Below are 25,508 nucleotides of genomic sequence, written 5' to 3'. Positions count from 1 at the left end.
CACTCTCACAGTTCATTCCGAGGCGAAGGTTACATTCAGTGTTGTGTAGGCGTTAGACTGTGCGACATGTATTCAAATCAAGAGCTGGCAGAGATACACTTCGTGTACGGTACTCCACTGATCAATCGTCAACACATTCACTTCTTGCATTATGGCGCTCCTGCACACTTCAGTCGTACGGCTCGCCGGTACTTGGATCGAAGGTTTCCTGATCGATGGATAGGTAGAGGTGGCCCAATTGCTTGGCCTCCACGCTCACCTGATCTGAACCCTCTCGATTTCTACTTGTGGGACCATTTAAAATCATTGGTTTATTCGTCTCCGGTGCCTGATTCGGAATCCCTTCGGAATCGAATTGTGGCATGTTCTGAGGACATACGCAATACTCCTGTAGTTTGGGATCGTGTTCGCAGGTCAATGAGACATCGATGTGAGGTCTGTATTCAAGCAGGAGGTGGACATTTTGAACATCTTCTGTAACGACAACGATGTGCGGAAAGAAAAACGTTCCGGTGAATTTCAATGTTGTGAAGGCCATAACTCGGAAATGAAGCATTTCCGGACACATGTTGTAATGAACTATTTTGATTGTCTACATGTGGGAAATACATACCTGAAATTATGCCCCGTATTTTTTAAACACCCTGTATACTAGGCTGTGGTAATACCTTCACTCACGAAGTAGATGGTATGAGTGCGAAGATTCTATTATCCAGGATCAGGTAGAACCAATAGAAAATGATGATGATTGTGATGCTGAATACAATGGTAAGGGTTAACATTATTTTCATATCTTAGATACCTAACATATTTTCACACGTGATTAGACACAATTACATGTGAACTGTTAAATCAGTGAAGTAAATAAATATAGTTTTGGAAATCTGCAATTAGCCTATATCTGAGTATCAATACGGAATAACAATCACATAAATGCTTACGTTAACAAGCACACATCTTTTCTTTATTTCGGATGCAGTGCTAATATTAATATCTATCATTTTAGTATTTTTTGAACATCTCTAGATAATTAAAAATGCTGAAGTAGCCATTGCAGCTAATTGCTTTCACTGCAAATATATCTCGATATAATAATGCAGCTTGTAACATATGTTCCCTGGCAGCCATGATTCACGCTGTAACAGGAAGTTAAGGTTTTAACTGCGGCAGTATGCACTGTTACTTTAGCAGTGGGTTTTAACATGATGTTAGCAATAACAACAGTTAATGAAACATATCTTCCGTTAAGTTTACTGTTAAACTGCCTTAACGACATATTAAATAGTTAACAAAGGTTGGTGAAACTGGGCCTAGACTCTTGTCAACTTCCTCTCTTACGTTGTCATTGTCACGGCCGCCTACGCCTTATATCACCGTCATTTCCCTGATAAGAATGACTCGCAAGTAGGCTTACTGAATCCATCCCGTACGACTTCTTTGGTACTTATCGGAGTAATGAAAATGGTTGTTTTAACCAAAATATCTAAATTAATTATTTTATTTATTTGTTTATTTGCTTGCTTGTCTATTTGTTTATTTATTTTATTTGTAATTAATTAATTAGTTTAATTAATTTATTTTTTCTTCTTCATTCTTCCATTATAGACTTATAACACAGTCTAGTATATAGTCACGAAGTTCAATACGTAGTAAATATGCATCCATAGATAGTTGCTAACCACTAGGATCGCTAATATCGCCTCTTTACAGACAATGCGAATTAGTACCGGCACAGTCTATTGTTCCTAGCATCCTCACAACTCAAGCTTCGTGACTGTGCTTATAACCTGTTCTGTTTTCAGTTCTCGTTGTCTCAGCCGAAGTCTCTTAATTTATTCATTTAATTAATTAATTAATTATTTTATGTAAGTAATTTTATTTTATTTATTTATTGGGGGAACTACCCCTTTATAGGGGTGAATTTAGACAAATTTAATCAATTCCTTTTTTATCTAACATAGTACTACTTTCATGAAACTTTATGCAGAACTTAGATGTAGCACATTCGATTTGTGTATAAACACTCTGAATACGTTTATATAAGAAAAACTACCTCTTTATAGGGACGCATTTAGACAAAATTAGTAACTCTCAATAGAATTGAATATATAACATATTTAATGTAAAATATGTACTTTATTCTCTTGAATTCATATATATATATATATACACATATAGTAGAACCTTTATTATCCGTGGTAATGAAGGGACGGGCTGAACGGTTAATCGAAAAAATCGGATAATCCGTACCATAAAAATTTTTCGTAAATTTAGATACACTTTGGTAATTTTCTCTATTGCCTTTGTATTTAACACGATAGGAAATGGATCACAACTTCACAAATTTAAATCTCATTGTCAACGACGGGTTTTTAAGGGGCAAGGAAACTCCTTGTAACGGCTGCCTATTGAAAGATATGATAGTAGAGGTCTCATGTTGTAGATTTACATACTTTATACATTCCAAAATCATATCCTGATGCGAGATAAGCCACAGTTTCTCTTTCCCCAAACCACTCAATTATTTGCACTCATTTTTCCGATAATTAGCACAGCAAGATTTATTTTGACACCCGTAGAAGACATGTTATATAGAAGTTATACAGTACGACAATTCGATCAGTAGACCATACTGTGTAAGGAAAAAGGCTTGTAATAATACTCTCTAGAAAAACGAATTATATGCTAATACAATGTACAATAGGCTACTTCATATATTTCTGTAGCAAAAAAAAAAAAAAAAAAAGCAGGAGAAAGACAGACGGATAATCCACCAATCGGTTAATAGGGTGACGGATAATCGGGTTCTACTGTGTGTGTGTGTGTGTGTGTGTGTGTGTGTGTGTGTGTATAAAGGGTGCGTCAGAAAGAACGGATGGATTTCAAACTATCGATATGCAACGAGGAGAGAGATATAGTGAGGGGGACCACGACTGTTGGGTCAGCCAGAGAATGCAGTTTCAGTTGAGAATATGGTGTTGGTCTGGTGTACAACGTGCTTTCATCGTAGAGACATTTTTGAAAAATGAAGAGTCTGTGATCGCCACTCAGGACTCATTTCGACATCGGATGTCACGCTAGGATTCCAACTCGGAATACAATTTTGCGGTGGGAGGCTTCATTTCGTATCACAGGTTCAACATTAAAGAAGAAATCACCTGGACGAAATTCTATTGCACTGAGATTGTCCGAGGCTACGGTAAGATCTCGCGCCCTGCGACTTCTTTCTTTGGGACCATTTGAAGGCGTAAGTTTGTAAACATCGATCACATACACTGGACGAACTGAAGACAGCGATTCGTGAAGAAATCGTGGCAATTGCACCAGCTATGACTGTGAAAGTGATGGCGAACATCAGAAAACGCCTCGATGCCTGTATTGAAAGCCAAGGACATCATATGGATAATGTTGTTTTACATAAATAAACTGCATGTATTGGTGAATATGTTGATAACAATAAATTTTTGATTTGATGAATCTTTACAATTTTCTTGTCGTGTGAAATCCATCCGTTCTTTCTGACGCACCCTGTGTATATATATATATATATATATATATATATATATATATATATATATATATATATATATATATACACCATGAATATATTGTGAATTGTTGAGATTCATCCACATTTATGTCAAATGTACACGATATTGTTGAACAATCATACAGAATCTCTGGATAAGACCTTCATTTATTCCTGTATATCAGCGCCTTGGGTGGCATTAAAAAAAATCTTCTTGCCATATTGCCGTCATTAGTGGTCCCACATCTAAGTTTGGTTCTGTCAATCAGAAGACCCATTTCACTTTGGAATTTTTCTCTGCTATTTTCTTCCTGAATTCATACTTGGATTTGTCAGTTTTAACCCTGATCTGGCATTTTTAAATTTCTACTCTGTAGGAGAAACAGCGAATCCAGGCGAGAAGTGTAAAGAGTCTGAAACCGTAAGTTGTGGTGTCCGCAGCGTTTGTGTCTTTCTTCTCTGGGTCCTTATTCAAATCTTTGGGCAGTGTACATTAACCAGGACAGATTTTTTTCCATGAAAAATCTCCGATAACTGTCTTAACGTTGTTTTCAATATCACTGGGAATGTCTTTTAGTCCTAATGATGCTATAATATTATTTAAAAGTTCATCATTCCATGCTTCATCACTACTCCGGTAACAAACTCCAAAAAGTTACGGACGAGGTATAGCCTTCACGCCACTGAAAAGAATTAATATCGGTTAGGTTCGCAGATAGGCCTATACGCAACCAAGCAAACAATATTTCATACAAGTAATGACATCGGAATATAAATATAAACCTGTTTTGACAGCACACAGGAGCTAGTATTTTATAACTCAAGCTAAAGTCAGCGTTTTTGGATATATATATATATATATATATATATATATATATATATATATATATATATATATGTCATTCATACCAAAGCCGGAGGCCTGCTGTGGACTTTAATCTAGTAATTTAGCTAAATTGCACATTATGTTGAAGTACATACCTGGATTTACAAATTTAATGTGAAAGAAGAATAGAAAACACAATTTACTAGCCCTTAATGCGACTTTCAACAAAGCACTCTCTATTGCGACTGAGGAGTGTGGAATCAACACTCTGCAGATAGCAGTGTTTACGCCACTTTAAAAGAAATAGGCCTACATGTCCGCTAGAAATACCGCGCAGTGTCTTCATAAGAGGCCTCGTACATTCAGGGACATATATTCATAAAAATCTATAGTGAAATTAATAAGTCGAAAAAATGAATTTTGTCCAGCTAGGTTAAAAAAAATTGTACACTGTGGTACGTGTCGCATTTTGACTTAATTGTCCGTGGCCGTACTGTACTTACGGAGAAATGTGGAAATGTCTGTATTTTTTATTTTGAGTAATAGATTTTAATTTTTATTTAGTTGGAACACGATTTAATATAGTAAAGGATTTGCATGCAATAGAGCATTTAAAATTTAATTATCATGTTGCCGACTCTGATTATTTGTAATAGATTATAGTGATCGTTGTCGGCGCTTGAGGAGTCAAGCTCTCTCTATAACAGCCGCTAGTTTAGTTGTTTTTGTAGTTCGCTTATTATTAGACTTGTTGAAACAAAATTTCAAAACGTCTGTGTCATTTAACACACAATTTTAGGATTACCAAACACCCATATTTAGCAGGATATGTCTGTATTTTGAAGGTCTGTCCTGTCTTATTAATAGTGATGATGATAATAAATTATTATTATTATTATTAGTATTATTATTATTATTATTATTATTATTATTATTATTATTATTATTATTATTATTATTATTATTATTATTGCTTAGCTGCATTATAGGTACCGTCAGCCTATTTGATAATATCGATTCATATTATTATCTGGAAATAGTAGTAAATTATCGATTGTTATTCTAATATAACCAACTTAATAAAATTAATTCATTTTTTTTATATATTTCAATAGTACGTAATGTCACTTCTTCTCCAAACTTATTCATTATAGTTTTTCACGCAAATATTTTCCTTGGACCTTGTAGTGTTTAAATACCCGCCATGGTAACATGCAAACAAACTTTGGTTCTCAATTATTCAAACAATAGGTGCCTATCGATAATTTAATTTATCGAACTGCTACTTCCGTTGAGTTTTTTTTAGGAGATAGGACTGATGTTCCCAAAACTAGGTAGCCGGCGTGAGTACTGCGTACCTATTTTTATTAAAACACTAACACTTGAAAACCAAGAAATCGCGCCCAAATATGAGTAACTTACCTATAACCTGCTTACAATTTTAACAACTTCTTACTGGCATCATTATCATTGCTCGAAGAGGAGGGCGATGTAAAACACGTGACAGTTTCATTGTTACGAAAAAAAATAGTTCCTTAACATTTTTCGCTCGTGATTGTTCCTGGTTCCTGACATTATGAACATGAAAGTATGAATTTGAAGTAAAATAACGAAATTAAAATACCCGACTAATTGACTACATGCTTCTCATTTAGGCTTACACCAACTTAATTTTGATCTGCCACTTCCTGTTACATTGTTGCAATTTCGCATCCTTTTTCCGACGGTTATATACTTTCTACTGATGATTTATTATAAAATAGATTTCGTATCCAATAATTCTTTTATTCTAAATTTAGCCTACTAAATTAATTTAACTATTATTGAAATAATCAGATCTTGTGACTGTACTTCAACATGGACATTTTCATTCTTATGAGTAGTAATGCTGACGAGCGCGAGTCACGTGGTTGAATGTTGATTTCATTGTCTGCGAATTTTAGTTGCGTGAGTTATGAAACGTCATTGTAGGAAGTTCCTTTCTTCGCTAGAAAACATTTCCGTACTATGTTTTGTTTTCTGCCTTTTCCATTCTAAATCATCATATGTAATCCCTGGATGTAACTGAACTTACCGGCTATTACACGATATTACGTATTTCCCCTACACTACTGGTAAAACTAGTTTTTTCAAGAGATAGCAGCAGCAGCAGCGTTGGAAAAACCGTGACGGAGAGCCAGATACTGTAGTTCGTAAAGGAAGCGTTGATGAAGTGTTATCCTTCATCTTCATGTTTGGTTTAGTGGGTACAGTCTAGTGATATGTGATAAGTTCAACTTAATTATTATTGATTTACCACGGAATGGTGTGTAGTGAATGTGATTCTGTAATCATCAATGTAAGTGAAGTGATTTTTACGTAAATGTCAATGACAAGGAGTTTAATGTTTGTCGAGGTCAAATCCGCTTGTGAATCTGCTGAGCTTTTAGGCTATTGAAGAGGTTAAGTGGCGTGCCGTGGAAGAGGTATATAGGTCATGATGATAATAACCTGTAATTGGTCAGTAGAGTTTAGTCATATTTTTCGTTTCACGTAAATTAGCTCTAAACATTGAGTGTTGCAACTGATTTTCACTGAAGAGAGAGGAGGAAAAAGAATGTATCGTGTCATATGGAAGCGAGAGAAGGAAAACAGTGTTCTTATTCAGAATTACGTAGGGGTGCGTAAAATAAAGTATTTTATTGAAGCTTCGGTATTGTGTAGAAAATTTTGTTTAATGAATGATAAGTTGATTTCTAATTCTATTCCTGTCCATTGTTTGAATGCATATTAAATATTGTTTTTGTTTTCTTTATACGAAAGAAGTGGCGAATGGTTTTCATAGACTCTCGAAGATAAATACTTTAAAATTATAATTTGATAAATTAGACTAGAAGTATGCATAATAACTTTATGCAGGTCTAGATTTCGAATGTTTGAACACAAAATTTTTCCAAATTAGGTAGGATACTTTTTCCTGTTAGGCCTACATGTGATATCAGCTCTTGGTTTTGCGGAAAATACAGGAATCCCCTCTTTACTGCTATTATCTTTGCTGCCCTTTAAAATTAATACATTTCTTAACTTTCGAGACTAATCAAAGAGTTTTCTCCTTGTGGGATCTGCGGGGAAGGAGGTATCGTTACTACAATGAATGAGAGTTCCTACAGCGAAAGGCTGACAGATAATACACGTTTAATAAAACGATACTCTTTTTGGTTGTCACTAGTTTGAAGAAAAAGAAAAAAAAAAAAAAAAAGATAATAAACGGGGGATCCCAAACGGAATACATAGGTTTTAATCCGTGTTGAAGAGAAAATGTCTGCTTTGCCAGATGTGGAATTGAGGTCTCTGAGTTTATATCCGCAAATACCTCATCGCCTTGAGCAGGTAATTCCGTTGTTAATAGACCTACCTGGAGTTGACGTGTATAACCGTGGGGATGGAATAGTTTACTGAGTCTTATACTACATAAGGGAGATATTAAAATACTGTATATATCTGAGAGCAACGAACCGCGACAGACGTACCTGTTTTCGGATGAGGAGAATAAATTATGCGTTGCATTTGCACAATATAATGTCAACTGTAGTTTATTGTATGCTATCTACTTGATATAATTTAAAAACAATAGGCCTACTCGACTGACGACTATAGGTATACTGTCATCTAGCAAATACAAACGTGTTCAAGCACAATAGTCGTTACCGTTACTATTACTTTTAAAGTAAGTATAAGTATTACTTATAGTAAGAAGTAGGTGTAATTGGTTAAATGAACATTAACATAAACAACAAACAATTGAAATAGCGTGTATGAATAGTTATTTGCGATACAAGTGTTAAAAATTACGTCTTGTTTTGTGAGCAGAGATGTTTGCGAAACTAGACCGCAGGCCGAGTGGAATAATCATATGAGCAAAATAAAATCATTTTTAACATGCGTGACGTATACTATTTGTAGAAACCGTTTGATCGTGCTGGTATAGGAACAAGTTCCCCGACTTCTCTGCTGCTGCTGTATTTTGTCTCATTGAATAATAAAACTTCATCATACTAAAAGCAAGCAGTGTAACTCGGTGGTAGAGTACTGAAAAATTGTAGACGTAGAGGTACTCTGTTCAAATCCAGGTCCCTAATTTTTTATAATTTACATTCAATTCTTAATTATCTCATATAGGTCTCAGTTAATATATTTTTTTAATTTAACCAAAAATAGGAATTTTTAAAAGTAGGCCTGGCATTGTTTGAATTGCTTTATTGACTGATTGCTATTGTTGCCATGTGACTTGTAACTTCTGGTGAGGAAACAATTGACAATTGGTGCAAACAGTTGAAAGTCAGTGTTAAAAATCTTTTCGCACTTAGGCCTACCGTAATGTTAAAGTAGGCCTACTTTTTCCGTCACTATTACCTAAAATATAATTTTTCTCACAGTCTCTGAGCATCAAAAGAATGTCATTATTGACAGCTATTTTTTTCCACGGTATGAAAAAAAAAAAGCTTGGACAACAAATTCTTACCTCATTAAATTTTAGTGATTCTGATTGTAATGAATCCAGAGTCATAGCAGTTGCTTGCTCTCGGATTTTCAGAGGAATGTTAGCAATGATATCTTCCTGACTATCACTACTTCATATTAAAAATTCAAATAAAATTGACAACAAAATTACAACTGCCTGTTCTTATTTTATCTTGTTGGTAAATTATTAGACAGAATTAGCGCATGGGATGTTAAGGTAATTTCGCAAGTGAAAAATCATCAAATTTACAAGGGATTTTTTTTTTATATTTTTTTATTACTATTATTTTTTTAGTTGAAGTTTAATATATTTAAGGTGCTGTACTTCAGTTGGACATGATAGTATTTTCGTAAAAAATGAGTATTTTCCCTGGACCAAAAATACGATTTTCACTTCTAAAATCACCAGAACTTCTCATGTGCTAGTTTCTCCAATTGTTAATATAAAAACCACTAAAACTTCCATCACATTCTGTAAAATGTATCTGCATATCTGAATACTGTGCTTGCAACTAGATTGAGTTTAATTTTTCATAACTAATAAATTTTGTATATTTTAAAAATGTTATGTTTTTTCTGAAAATATTCGAATGGTGATGAAAACATTAATGTAGCCTACCTTATATGGCTCATGATTAAACTGTGCTTTTCCCTAATTTAATCAACTCATAAAAAAGCACCTTTTTACTACTTATACAAATTACCATTTTGCATGCCACATTAATGTTTAACACTCTTACCTAGCGTTTAAAGATATGCTTTTAGGAATGACTGTCTAGAAATTACGTATAATACCACTCGTAAGATAGGCTATATTTTACTTCGGTATTCCAGTTTTCATCTACCAACAGTATCTTATAGATTGAATTAATTGCATAACCAAAGAAGGGAGGAAAAAAGTGCAAAAAGGTGCTGACATTGAAAAAAAGATACAACCAAAACACAGGAGTGTTTATTTCATGCTTTCTTTGCAAGAAAAGCCAAATTTAGGCATTTCAGTAGCAAAAAAAAAAAATTAAGATGCAGACCTAAAATTTCTAGCTCTAATAGTAAGTAAACATATGTCTTATCTTGTTGCAGAATGATCGTATGTGTAAAAAAATTCGTCCGTTATGTGCAGGCAGAAGGGGATGTGGTTGCAGTAAGGAGTAACTACACGTAACAGGTTAGTTTCTTAATAATGAATTATTTCCTTCACAATATTGGTAAGAATATTGATTCGTATTTTTTTATTTTAGTAGGTTATTTTACGACGCTTTATCAACCTCTTGGGTTATTTAGCGTCTGAATGAGATGAAGGTGATAATGCCAGTGAAATGAGTCCGGGATCCAACACCGAAAGTTACCCAGCATTTGCTCATATTGGGTTGAGGGAAAACTCCGGAAAAAACCTCAACCAGGTAACTTGCTCCGACCGGGAATCGAACCTGGTCCACTTGGTTTCGCGGGTAGACGCGCTAACCGTTACTCCACAGGTGTGGACATCTTGATTCGTAATGTCCATGTTTCTGTTCCATGCAATGCCACACTCCACACAAAGCACTTCACTAGTCTCTTAATTCTTTTTCCATTTCTCTGCAGGAGATGCTCATTTTTCTATTAAAAGCTTCCTTCGTCATTGCTCTCCTTTTGACTTCCTGGCAGCTGGTATTAATGTGTAGAATTTTAGCAGATCTTCAGGATCGAAGACTCCTCTCTCTGCATCACTACACTGAAAATTTAGCTGATATTTTTATTGCAGTTGTTCTGGTACACTGTGAACATCATAGGTAAATGGAGACGAGAACAAAGACATTTCAGAATATATTTTCATAAAATATAAGTCTTTTAATAAATTGTTCTTCAATTTCTTCAACAACTTCCACAAAAAATGACTTCTGAAAGATGTTTCAAGATATTGGATTTGTAGATTGTTTACTGTAGGAAAGTTCCCGCAATTTTTCACAGAAACTTGTCTCTTGAATACCTTCAATTTAACTGAAATGATTTTACTGCACTATATGCATCATTGATTACCGGTACTCGATGTTTGTCTTCTAATTTGGTGTTCAAATCATTAAAATGTTTTGTGAAATCAACAAGAAATGCTAAGCAGGATAACAATTCACAAACTATTTTTTTCAAGAAATTTGCAGATTTCCTCTCGTAGGACAAGAAACCTTGCCATTGTGTGACCTAACCTCAGCTCAACCATCTTACTTCACCATATTCACTAATATGAACGATAGGTTTTACTATCAAGACACGCTGAAACAGTCGTGTTCAAGAAATAAAACTCTGAAATCGCTATTAATTTAGTATACGATTTTCAGTTTTTACAAGAACAAATATGGGCCACATAAAAGCCATGTTGGATGTGGCCCACAGATTATAGTTTGGATAGCCATGTTCTAGTTGAAGATACCTTGTTATCATTGCTTTGCATGTGGGCTCATGCTACCTGCATGTACTTTCCAGTCTGTCTCTAATTCTTTTTCATTGTAAAATACATTGCTGTATGTGTGTGTACTTGAACATATTATAACATGTAGACATTTATTTTAGGGTTATGAAGTTCGTGCTATAAAAAGTTCTTTAAGGTGTAGTTCTTTAAAATGTGCAAAATATGGTCAGAAACATATATGTAACTTTGGATCTTATATATATATATATATATATATATATATATATATATATATATATATATATATAATTTATTTTTATTTTTATTTTATTGGGTTATTTTACGACTCTGTATCAACATCTAAGGTTATTTAGCGTCTGAATGAAATGAAGGTGATAATGCTGGTGAAATGAGTCCGGGGTCCACCACCGAAAGTTACCCAGCATTTGCTCGTATTGGGTTGAGGGAAAACCCCGGAAAAAACCTCAACCAGGTAACTTGCCCCGACCGGGATTCGAACCTGGGCCACCTGGTTTTGCGGCCAGACGTGCTGACCGTTACTCCACAGGTGTGGACTATATATATATATATATATATATATATATATATATATATATATATTTTATTTTATTGGGTTATTTTACGACGCTGTATCAACATCTAGGTTATTTAGCGTCTGAATGATATGAAGGTGATAATGCCGGTGAAATGAGTCCGGGGTCCAGCACCGAAAGTTACCCAGCATTTGCTCGTATTGGGTTGAGGGAAAACCCCGGAAAAAACCTCAACCAGGTAACTTGCCCCGACCGGGATTCGAACCCGGGCCACCTGGTTTTGCAGCCAGACGCGCTGACCGTTACTCCACAGGTGTGGACTATATATATATATATATATATATATATATATATATATATATATATATATATATATATATCGTTCAGAAATTGATGTGTTTGCTTCCACATCTAAAATAGAGATAAATTGCATTTTATAATCACAATGTGTCGGATACTCTCCATGTTAAATTTATGCCTGTTGTATCTCAAGATACTTTTGTAAGGATAATAATTTCTTTCGACATCACAGGTGTGATCCACTGCTGTGGAGTAATGGTTAGCACGTCTTACCTAGGTTCAAATCCTGGTTGGACAAGTAAGAGAATTTCACTGATTTCAGACATAAGAATGATATTGATTTAAAATTATGAAAATATAATCAAATGAATGGAATAATCAGAAGACATTTGGGAAAACAAATAATGACAAAAACAAAGCTGCTCAGGACCCTGGACTCATTTTGCTAGCATTATCACTTTCATCTTACTCAGACGTTAGATAAACATAGCAGTTGATAAAGAGTCGTAAAATAATCAACTAAAAATATCTACTACACTTTGTCAGGCCTAGCAACCTTTAAATGAAGGAAGTTTATGAAATTAAAATTAATTTTAAATTTCTTTATAAAAATTCAGTTACTGGTACATGACTTGGTTGAGTTAAACAGTTTTCAGTTAACGGAGGTTCGATTAACCCTAGCATTACCAAGGTTGGCAAAAATTGCCGATCCTTTATTATCTAAAACTTTTTGCAATAAATTAAATCTGACAGTTTTCATCCTCCATCTATTTGTCTCTAACATGATAAAGTTCAAGTGTACATATTTTTTCTGTTTTAGATTTGAAATATAACTGACTAATAATTTAAGGTTGGTGGGCAGATTTTAACCACCCTTGGTATTTCATGTGACCTAAATTTTTAAACATTTTAAAATTTGAATTGTGTGATTTTTGTCCATTGTTGTAACTGTTTTCACTGTCGTGAAAGTCGTTGATTGTTTCAATTCTTCACTTTACCAGTTTCTTGCAGTGTAGTGTGGATGCTTGAGTTAGTAGGCCTAAGTTGGTACTTTCTTTAGTGTTTTGATTCAAATCTAGTTGTATTTAGGGATATAAAACATAAACATAAATTTTGTGGATAATAGTAGGTCTAATATTTTGGGTGGAAGTGAATTATAGTGCTGTTGGAAACTGATTAACCGGCAGTGAGAAAGATAATACAGAAGTGGTTGGTGAAGGTGACTCAAGTTCTATTTCAAGTACTAGCTGCCAACAAGAAAGCTGTTCACAATGTCACCAAAACCAATGTCAGAAGTGGATATTGTGGACTTACAGAACATTCAGATACTAAAATTGTGTGTGCTGAAGCATTTTGCTAAAAATGATGTAGAATCACTGGAATGAAAAGCTGATCTGCGTTTTATAAAGCAATGTAAAAATTGTTGGGGATAATATTTAATTGAACGTATTGTACTGAGTAAATCTTTAAAAGAGAAGGTAATTGTTCAATGATAATATAGTAATACAATATTTTTTGTTACACAAGAAGTAATATACCGGTAACTTAAATTTAATTTGTTTGACACGAATCAGGCACTGCAGATAAAAGATGACAAGCGAGCTAAATATGTACTGTCTTCGCGCTACGAGTTGGCGCGGGGAGTAGATAGGCGGGACGGGGGAACTTCATGCTACACTCTGACCTGAAAACTTCAGTCCACTTACTTGGCTACAAGGGAACGGAGTCAGATATAAAAGATTCCGCATCTTCGGTGCTGTCGCTATGACTATCATTATCACATTTTTCAAAATTTCTGGAGTATGATCTGTCCACGATAATCGTCTGTTTATGTTCCAGCCGTGTATATTAATTCGAATCTCTCAACAAAGCCATTAGTCCCACCGCCCCCATCCTGATGAACAACAATGAGTGTTCTGGACACATTTACGGTAGTCAAAACTCCCGTAACATTTTTATCCTGCCAGCACTTGGGAAACGTTAAATTGGTAGGCCTATCTATCCGCATTTCGTCCAGATACAAAATCGGTTTTTCCACTTTCCTAAGCTTTCTTATTTGCTGTAGATATCTTCACGTATTCTAATTTACAGTGTTTTCCTCAATTTTTTTTGCTGCACACTTCTTCCACCTGAAATCCTTTTTCTTCAGTATTCGTCTTAATGTTGTCTTTCATTTCAAATCAATTTTCTCTTGTAAAAGGGTAGACGTTTGTTGCAGCTTGGTACTATTTTTTTACTTGTTATTTAACGACACTGTAATAACTACTAGCTTCTTCAGTGTCGATTGAATTGATGATGGCGAGATGGTATTTGGCGAAATGAAACCAAGGATTTGCCATAGATTACCTGACATTCGCCTTCCGCTTGGGAAAACCTCGGAAAAAACCCAACCAGGTAGTCAGCGCAAACGGGAATCGAACTCACTCCCGAGCACAACTGCAGCTCAGCAGACAAACGCGCTACCTCCTGAGCTTCGCTGGTGGCCCTCTTTCTTTTTCAAATAAAAATTCTCAATTATATCTTTTTTGTCAATCTCCCATCGAAGTCATCTACATTTGCGTTTCGGTAGTCTGAATGTTTACATTTTTTTCTCCCTCAGGTGTCGACAACGCACTTTCTTCTGTGCAGTCTTTCATTTCATTCCTTATACGCTGTATTGTTCTTGTGGATAGATTAGAGTACTTTTCTACCTTTGCTGTAGTTTTCGTAAGAGGAATGCAAAGGCACTGTTGTTCTTTTTCTAAATCACAGAATTATTTTGCACTTCTAATAATATTCCTTTCTTCGCTATAGACTGTCAATCCTTGTTTCCTCTTTGTCGACATATTTACAATAAACAAAAAACTGCTATAAACCTAAATAACAGTATACAATAACATAAATTCTATTAACTATATTATTATCAACACTATTAACACGAAAAGCAAAGGATAACTAAAGCAATACGAGATTTGTGGTATACTGAAAACAATTGTCTTGTTGAAACTAATAAAACGCTACAGTAAAAACCCCGCTATTATTTTCACAGAGTCGCAAAGACTCATAGACACGTGCAGTAGATGTTTGTGAAACAGGAATATTGCAGTGAACAGCATGCGTGACTGTTTCCCCTCCGCCCCTTCTAAGTACTTCAGCCGCCTTCTCCTGGCGTGACAACAGTAGTGTGGATGCTTTAGTAGGCCTAAATTGGTACTTTCTTTAGTGTTGTTTATTCAAATCTACTTAGTTGTATTCAGGGATACAAAACATAAACATAAATTTTGTGGATAATAGTAGGTCTAATATTTTGGGTGGAAGTGAATTATAGTGCTGTTGGAAACTGATTAACCGGCAGTGAGAAAGATAATACAGAAGTGGTTGGTGAAGGTGACTCAAGTTCTATTTCAAGTGTACTAGCTGCCAACAAGAAAGCTGTTCAGAATGTCACCAAAACCAATGTCAGATGTGGATATTGTGGACTTGCAGAACGTTCATATACTAAAATTGTGTGTGCTGAAGCATTTTGCTAAAAATGATGTAGAATCACTGGAATGAAAAGCTGATCTGCATTTTATAAAGCAATGTAAAAATTGTTGGGGATAATATTTAATTGAACGTATTGTACTGAGTAAATCTTTAAAAGAGAAGGTAATTATTCAATGATAATATAGTAATACAATATTTTTTGTTACACAAGAAGTAATATACCGGTAACTTAAATTTAATTTGTTTGACGCGAATCAGGCACTGCAGATAAAAGATGACAAGCGAGCTAATTATGTACCTTGTCTTCCATACCTCAGTGACAAATATGGCATTTCGCTTTACAACTGGGATGTTACAGGCTTACTATTTGGAGCGAAGGGTTGTTTACCAAAATTTACATATAATATCCTTAAATCTTTAAAATTCCCTTTTATGAGGTTCAGAAGATTGTGATGATAATTTGAAGGTCTCTCTTCAAATTCTACACTATCATTGTTAACACATAAATTTTTCTTCATCTTATGATGTTGGATGACGTATGTACATCTGTTGATGTGACATATTAATGAATTTAAATACTTTTATAGTCATAATCATGCCATGGTATGAAAGAAAAATTTCACAACCTCGAGCGGGACTTAATTCGCAGGTTCGAATCCCACTCGAGGTTGTGAAATTTTTCTTTCATACCATGGCATGATTGTGACTATAAAAGTATTTAAATTCACATAAATTTTTGTTTTAATGTACAAATCGAATCATTATTTTGCTCGTTTCATTTCCCTTTATCTTTTATGTTTGCTAATTCCGGATCCCAGTGGTCAACCTCAGTTGAGGACGGATGATTTTAAATAAATCTTAGTAGTATGAACATACCAGTATTCTCATTTGTCTCGTTAATTAACAGTTTCCCCTATAGTTTTTTTTTTTTTTTTTTTTTCGGAATATGTATGGTAAGACTTTCCTGTGTTAAATTTCAACGTACCTAGTTTACATGTTTCGACCTATTTATGGATCATCTTCAGAACTGGTCGTTGTTGGTCTTGGCGCCACTTGTTCTGTTTCCTGTGAGGGTGTGTTCCTGTGGTATAGTGTAGAGTCGAAGAGTGTGTGTGTTTTGAAGTTAAGTTGTGTGTTGAGAATTTCGTTGGGGTGTGTTTTTGTGTATCTGTATATTTCATATTGTTCTAGTGTGTTTAGTTTAGTTGTGTAATCAAGATGTGTAGTTTTTTCTTAATTTATTCATTTCTGACTTTGTCAAGCCTTGATAATTCTACAGCTCTCCCATTTCCTAAACCATGCTGTTTGTAACCTCAATGTTGATTGGAGAAACAAGTGATGTGAATTTTGGTGCTAAGAAGAGCCACTTATGCTCCACAGATGCATGTGACTAGGAGCAATGGTGGATACAGCTCCAGATATTCAAGTGGTAGAGGGATCGTCATCAGAGTCGGAACCTGAATCTGAGTCAGAATCTGACAATGAACTGGCCACGATCCCAGGACCATCTCCATCTCAGCTAGCAGGACAAACGCCTCCTGTCTTTGTGGAGAATTCTTCCAACATCCACATTGGTCCGAATCTTCAGTACAATGGACCTGTCACTGTGAAACAGTATATAACAGTGAATGGGAAAGATGAAGTGTCATATAACAGTTCAGACGATACCCCACATCTGCATAACCTTGGCGATTTTGGACTGCAGCCAGAGAAGAGTAAGCCACAGAATGAAGGTATGGATTATTATTTGATTGGTCAGAACATCAAATATTTATTTATCTGAATAATTTCAAGGGAAAAATTGTTCCGGGGCTGGGTATCGATCCCGGGACCTCTGGTTGAACGTACCAGCGCTCTACCACTGAGCTACCCGGGATCGATACCCAGCCCCGGAACAATTTTTCCCTTGAAATTATTCAAATCTGCTTTACAGGGAGCTTCACCTGAAAGACTAGATTTGCATAATATATACGTCACTGTGTACGTTAACAGAAAACCACAATTCCAAGTCACACAGAGATTGTGTGCACTCGTTGTGGGTCTCTGGCGTTTCGTCAGCCCACGCGAGTTGTGTGGATATAAAGGGAAAAGTTGAGACGGTGTCGGGTGGAGTTCCCGGGTAGCTCAGTGGTAGAGCGCTGGTACGTTCAACCAGAGGTCCCGGGATCGATACCCGGCCCCGGAACAATTTTTCCCTTGAAATTATTCAAATCTGCTTTACAGGGAGCTTCACCTGAAAGACTAGATTTGCATTTATTTATCTATTTATTTATTTTTATTGCTAGTAATTAAAATGTGTCTCAGTGAAACATACAGCAGAGTCCGTATAGGTCAGTTTCTATCTGATGCTTTTCCAATTCACTGCGGGCTAAAGTAGGGAGATGCACTAGCACCTTTACTTTTTAACTTCGCTCTAGAATATGCCATTAGGAAAGTTCAGGATAACAGGCAGGGTTTGGAATTGAACGGGTTACATCAGCTTCTTGTCTATGCAGATGACGTGAATATGTTAGGAGAAAATCCACAAACGATTAGGGAAAACACGGAAATTTTACTGGAAGCAAGTAAAGTGATCGGTTTGGAAGTAAATCCCGAAAAGACAAAGTATATGATTATGTCTCGTGACCAGAATATTGTACGAAATGGAAATATAAAAATTGGAGATTTATCCTTAGAAGGGGTGGAAAAATTCAAATATCTTGGAACAACAGTAACAAATATAAATGACACTCGGGAGGAAATTAAACGCAGAATAAATATGGGAAATGCGTGTTATTATTCGGTTGAGAAGCTTTTATCATCTAGTCTGCTGTCAAAAAATCTGAAAGTTAGAATATATAAAACAGTTATATTACCGGTTGTTCTGTATGGTTGTGAAACTTGGACTCTCACTCTGAGAGAGGAACATAGGTTCAGGGTGTTTGAGAATAAGGTGCTTAGGAAAATATTTGAGGCTAAGCGGGATGAAGTTACAGGAGAATGGAGAAAGTTACACAACGCAGAACTGCACGCATTGTATTCTTCACCTGACATAATTAGGCACATTAAATCCAGACGTTTGAGATGGGCAGGGCATGTAGCACGTATGGGCGAATCCAGAAATACATATAGAGTGTTAGTTGGGAGACCGGAGGGAAAAAGACCTTTGGGGAGGCCGAGACGTAGATGGGAGGATAATATTAAAATGGATTTGAGGGAGGTGGGATATGATGATAGAGACTGGATTAATCTTGCTCAGGATAGGGACCAATGGCGGGCTTATGTGAGGGCGGCAATGAACCTTCGGGTTCCTTAAAAGCCATTTGTAAGTAAGTAAGTAAGTTTGAAATGAATAGAAATTAATAAATACAATAAAAGATAAACTAGCCCACTCCTGAATGAGTAAGACTCGTGCTCAGGAGGGGATTCCAACACAGACAAAAATAAAATTAAAATTGAGAGTGAATACAGATAAATAGTGTTTAATATGTTTAAACCCAAACTATAAATCCAATACATTTTTTTTTATTTTTTATTTTATTAATTTGGAAAGGATTCGTGGTTGAAATATTATTGGAATAAAATTTATTTAATAATCTGGGACCTTGACTCATGCTATGATAAAAAGCTGCATTGGTTTTACATTTTGGTTCAGACAAACGCAGAGAATTCATATTTTTAGTTCTATATTTATGTATATACCTTTCAAAGTCGTTAAAATTTTTATGAAAATATTTTAATAAAATAAAATTGTTTAATGTTGAAAACTTTGAAATGTTTAAACAACAATTCAGTCGGGTAATCTTTCTGCTTTTGTAAACAAATTTTTAATACTTATTTCTGTAGTAAAATTAACGGATAAAGGTTGGATTTATAAGTTCCACCCTAACCTATAATATCATACATAAATATAGATTGAAATAATGCTAAATAAATTACACGTAAACAGTTAATTGACAAAATATTTCTTAGAAAAACAAAGTAACATAATGTTTTGCGTAATTTATTACAAATATAATGAATATGATTATTCCATTTTAAATGATTATCAATAATTATATCTAAGTATTTAACCTCATTAACTTCAGTAATAACTGAACAATTGCAATTTATATCGGAACAATCAGAATTATGCATTTTATATTTATATTTTTCTCCTAAAACTTGGGTTTATTTTTGGCACTGAAGATGACCATGTTTAAGCACTTTGGAATCAACAGCTGGTTGTGAATTAATACAATCTCTATAATACAGGAAGAGGGGGGATGTAAATTTTCAAAAACAAAAATAAATGCTGCTAGTTTTATATAAAATCATACATTACTCTTTATGACATATGTGATCCAAATTCTGTTAACATTTATTGTGTATTTATGATTTCCATAAATTTTGGATAATCACCTGGTAATGCCTTCGAGGTCAGTAGTTTTCACATTGCATCTAACCTGAATTTTCTTCTTGGTATTTTTCGTGATAGTGTTCTAATTATTTTTTTTTTATTTTCTCTACTTCTGTATTTGTTTCTTCATGTTTATTTTATCTTCTCACATTTCTGCATAATTTTTGCCAAAAATACTGATTGTAAATCATGAATAACTTAAGAGAAAAGACAAATAATGTTTCCCTGTAGCTGCCAAGGTTTTCCCAGAAAAAATGTCTTTTGTGAGTCTAACTTTTTTGAAAAAGAGAATTGACAGTCATTATTTACTTCTCCTGATATGTATGCTGAAACTGTCGTTTGCTACTCTGTTGTGTATTAAATCGATGTAGGTTAACCCGAACTACATTATCCTAAAGCTTACCTTAAAGCTCTAAATCAACTACATGAATGGAATACATCAAATTTGATGACACTCAATTTAAGCAAAAGTAACTACCAAATATTTTCACTTGGTAAAAAAGACAGAGAATTCAATATCCAATACAATGGCCAACACCTTCCTAGGGCTTATGAATCCAAATATCTTGGAGTTATTTTCGATAGTAAGTTAACATGGAGCAATCATTTGAAATACATTTCTGAAAAAGCTCATAAAAGATTCTCCCTTCTAAAAAGACTAGCAGGAAAGAAATGGGGATGCTCTAGGAATACTTTGAACACTACATACAAAATGTTTATACAGCCACTGCTGACATACTGCGGAGAAATTTTAATTACTTCACCTTTCATGAACGAAATAGAATATGTTCAAAACCAAGCTCTCAGACTCATTACTGGTGGAATCAAAACAACTCCAATAGATTCTATGAGATTCCTCACTAATATTAACAGCATCAAAATGACAATAGAAGAAAAAGCACTGATTCAATATGAGAAACTTATTAGATTACCAGGAAACAATTGGCATTCATACAGTCCTCTCTGTAGATTGAAAACTAAAAAAAGTTTCATATCCATTGTTCAAGAATTAAAACAGCAAATCAATATCCCGAATTTAAAAGAAAACCTACAAATTAAACCAAACCCTTTAACTCTATTAAATATGGAATATAATCTAAATTTAACACAAGAAATACTGAAATCAGAAGTAAACACTGAAATACTAAAACAATTGTCTTTAGGGACAATTAATATTAGATACCCTCCACAAAACTGGCTTCATTTATACACCAACGGATCCTTGATCTCCAGAGAACAAGGTGCCGGTGCTGGTGTTACGTGCTGTCTCTTCTCACTTTATAGATCTCTTCGGTATGGAACAACAAGTCTTGATGGAGAAATCATTGCAATAAGTGAAAGTCTCAGGAATCTTCTATGCCACATCAGTAAATTTAAAAATGCAGTTATGTTATCAGACTCCAAAGCAGCTATTCTATCAATAGTCTCTAAACACACACCTTCATCTCAAACAGCAGAAATAACTAAAATGCTCTCTCAATTAATATCACTCAATAAAAGAATTGTATTCCAATGGATACCATCCCATTGTGGAATCCTGGGAAACGAGAATGTGGATGCACTAGCAAAGAAGGGCAGCACTGCTACTTACAGACCTGTTACTAAATCTACGTATTACTCTGTGAAGAGATTTATTAAATCTACATACTTAGACTTCAACAAACAAAATTTGATAACACAATCCCAAGGGAAAAAATGGAACTCTCTGCATCAAAATCCACAGTTAATTCCCGATTTACCACGAAAATTGTCTGTAGCTGCATTTAGATTGGCAACAGACCATGATTGTTTGGCCAAACACCTGCATCGAATTGGAATATATCAGTCCCCTAACTGTCCATTGTGCAACTCAAACCAAGAAATGGAGTCGGAACACTTCAAAATCTGTGCTTCAGTGGCTGGTCATGATAATATCTTTGAAAAATATTGGAGTGCAAGAGGTCAAAATACTTTATTGTCAAATGCCTGGCATTAGAAAACAACAACAACATTATCCTGAAATATTTTACATTCATTGAGGGTTAGCGCAATAGATCTCAACAGGTCGCAGTGCTGGGCCATCAGTGCCCCCCTCATTTAAATTCCATTCCAGTTCCATTCCATTCCTCCTGAGATATTCTGTTTACCGGTAAGTTTCATATAGGAACATGTAATGTTTAAAAAAAAAAGGCTGAACTTTGCCATACTACACATTTTTAAAATAAATATTGCACTTCGAATATACACACACACTCCTTGTTACAATAGCTAAATGACTTAAAGAACATGCTATATGTGTATGATGTAGTTTGACCTTCATATGCTAGAAACCAATCAATACCGGGAAACTTGCTTGCAACTCACGTTATACTGAGGCGCCCTGTATATCTATAGATCAGATCAGCTTCATTGTCAACCCAATAATAAATTAATAGTATTAATTTAATACTATGTTTTGCGTCACACTTCTATAAAAAAAAGTGCAGTATTTTTCAAAGTTTGTATCACGTCTACTTGTGGAGAAGTTTATGGCAATATTATCTTCCAACTATCAGCTCAAAGATTACCAATAATGTACCTACTTGAACACCAAATATCGATTTTTATGTCTTTTGCCTGTACTTTTGACAGGGAAAACTTTTCACATCTGTCCAGTTGGCTGCATGATTATATTATTTTGATCAATAATTTCGCCAAATGTAACATGTTGAAATTACTTCTGTTTCAGCTTGTTTTGGAAAAAGCTCCGAGGTGCTACTGGAAACCCCAAAAGGAATCTTTGGAAAGAAACGATGTATTTTGTGTGGTGCAGTGGTTGCATTGCTACTGCTTGTAGTCGTAATTGTTACAGTGGCCGTCGCGTTATCTGGTTCTGGTAAGATACAAGTGATACATAAAATATATCCAAAGCATGTTCAGGTCTCTTCATCAAATAAAACTGTAAATCATTTTTTTATTGTAAGGTTAGGGAATTGGTCCTTTTGGATATTCTAATACAAACATATTCTAGCTGTGAAGTGATGTACAGTAGTGGCAAAAGAAACTGGACCGACCCTTGTAGCTGATTTCAGAGCCTTGTTCACTCCAGAGCATGATAGCCTGGTAACTAAGACTTTCGTGGTTCGAATCCTGCCTGGGAAGGAAATTTTTTTTGTTCCTTACTCAAATTTATTCCCAATACTTTTCGAGTGCTGGTAAAATTCATGTTCTGGGAATAATAAGTTAGTTAAGTTGTAATTAGTAGTAATTAAGTAGTAAACTATCCATATCCATAAATTTTCTAGACATTGCAATAACAAAAGTAGACAACAAACACACATTCAAAGTATACAGAAAACCCACAACAACAACACACATACACAACACATCAAACCACCCCACACAACACAAACAAGCTGCATTCCGAACAATGGTACACAGACTACTCAACATACCAATGAACCAACAAGATTACAACGAAGAACTAAACACAATCAAATACATAGCAGAAGAAAACGGATACAACCTTAACATAATAGACAACATAATACATAAGACAAAACATAATCACAAAAAACATAAGAATACAACACGAACACAAGAACACAAGAACACAAAAAATACATCACACTAAGATACGAAAACAAAAACACACACAAAATTGCAACCTCATTCAAGAAATTAAAAGACTAATTTAGAAACATGTTACATAAATCATCCTTGTGCCAAAAGAGAATGCTCCCTGGACCAAATTATATTAAAGAATGTACCGGTATTTAAAAGACTAATTTAGAAACATGTTACATAAATCATCCTTGTGCCAAAAGAGAATGCTCCCTGGACCAAATTATATTAAAGAATGTACCGGTATTTAAAAGACTAATTTAGAAACATGTTACATAAATCATCCTTGTGCCAAAAGAGAATGCTCCCTGGACCAAATTATGTTAAAGAATGTACCGGTATTTAAAAGACTAATTTAGAAACATGTTACATAAATCATCCTTGTGCCAAAAGAGAATGCTCCCTGGACCAAATTATATTAAAGAATGTACCGGTATTTAAAAGACTAATTTAGAAACATGTTACATAAATCATCCTTGTGCCAAAAGAGAATGCTCCCTGGACCAAATTATGTTAAAGAATGTACCGGTATTTAAAAGACTAATTTAGAAACATGTTACATAAATCATCCTTGTGCCAAAAGAGAATGCTCCCTGGACCAAATTATATTAAAGAATGTACCGGTATTTAAAAGACTAATTTAGAAACATGTTACATAAATCATCCTTGTGCCAAAAGAGAATGCTCCCTGGACCAAATTATATTAAAGAATGTACCGGTATTTAAAAGACTAATTTAGAAACATGTTACATAAATCATCCTTGTGCCAAAAGAGAATGCTCCCTGGACCAAATTATGTTAAAGAATGTACCGGTATTTAAAAGACTAATTTAGAAACATGTTACATAAATCATCCTTGTGCCAAAAGAGAATGCTCCCTGGACCAAATTATATTAAAGAATGTACCGGTATTTAAAAGACTAATTTAGAAACATGTTACATAAATCATCCTTGTGCCAAAAGAGAATGCTCCTTGGACCAAATTATGTTAAAGAATGTACCGGTATTTAAAAGACTAATTTAGAAACATGTTACATAAATCATCCTTGTGCCAAAAGAGAATGCTCCCTGGACCAAATTATATTAAAGAATGTACCGGTATTTAAAATACTAATTTAGAAACATGTTACATAAATCATCCTTGTGCCAAAAGAGAATGCTCCCTAGACCAAATTATGTTAAAGAATGTACCGGTATTTAAAAGACTAATTTAGAAACATGTTACATAAATCATCCTTGTGCCAAAAGAGAATGCTCCCTGGACCAAATTATATTAAAGAATGTACCGGTATTTAAAAGACTAATTTAGAAACATGTTACATAAATCATCCTTGTGCCAAAAGAGAATGCTCCCTGGACCAAATTATATTAAAGAATGTACCGGTATTTAAAATACTAATTTAGAAACATGTTACATAAATCATCCTTGTGCCAAAAGAGAATGCTCCTGGACCAAATTGTCTTATTTTGCAGTGGTTGTCAGTACTCGCTGAAATGGATAATAATATAATAATATAATATAATATAATTATGTTGTACGTAGCAAGATCGATTATTCAGTTGATAGGATATTTTATGAGGTTGTCACGACTGAGATATCTATTGTCAATTGCTTTTATTTGTCAGAAGGCCTTGACTGACGGGTATATAAGGACTGACACTCTTAAGGGTGGAAGTCGGGGTTTGGGATGGCCCACAAGCAACAAGTTATACTAAATATTTTCAAAGGCATATTGGTTCCGTTAAGTTGAATGTTAATTGAAAAATGAGTTCTATTCAGTCAATACTTAACATAAACACAATAAAACATGTTATAATAACATTTACACAGATTTAAAAACAAACGTTTTCGCCAGTTTTGATTGGCATCTTCAGGTCGTGTAGGTCGAATGGAACATGTTATAAAAAAGTGAACACTTGGTATATGACGTTAAAAACCAAAGTTACAACTGTAATATCACTTAAAAACAGAGAATAGAATATAGCAAAAA

General features: G+C 34.6%; 1 protein-coding gene across 3 annotated transcripts in view; it reads left to right on the top strand.

The window, feature by feature from the left end:
* The first annotated feature begins 6,288 nt into the window (after positions 1-6,288).
* The window catches only part of LOC138714700 (probable chitinase 2), a 66,046-nt gene continuing 46,826 nt past the window's right edge, over positions 6,289-25,508 (top strand). Inside the window, exons 1-4 of one of the 3 annotated variants that reach the window (XM_069846769.1) lie at positions 6,289-6,693; positions 9,936-10,020; positions 16,938-17,290; positions 22,643-22,789. In XM_069846769.1, coding sequence (XP_069702870.1) covers positions 16,957-17,290; positions 22,643-22,789 — 481 coding nt within the window. In that variant the 5' untranslated portion in view covers positions 6,289-6,693; positions 9,936-10,020; positions 16,938-16,956. Of the gene's footprint in view, positions 6,694-6,786; positions 7,015-7,705; positions 7,725-9,935; positions 10,021-16,937; positions 17,291-22,642; positions 22,790-25,508 lie in introns of those variants that run through there. The other 2 variants (XM_069846770.1, XM_069846771.1) reach the window with 2 other exon arrangements.

This window comes from Periplaneta americana, chromosome 15, assembly GCF_040183065.1.
Source record: "Periplaneta americana isolate PAMFEO1 chromosome 15, P.americana_PAMFEO1_priV1, whole genome shotgun sequence".
Classification (NCBI taxonomy): Eukaryota; Metazoa; Arthropoda; class Insecta; order Blattodea; family Blattidae; genus Periplaneta; species Periplaneta americana.
Note: the sequence above shows the minus strand (reverse complement) of the source record. Positions and strands in the feature narration are given on the sequence as shown.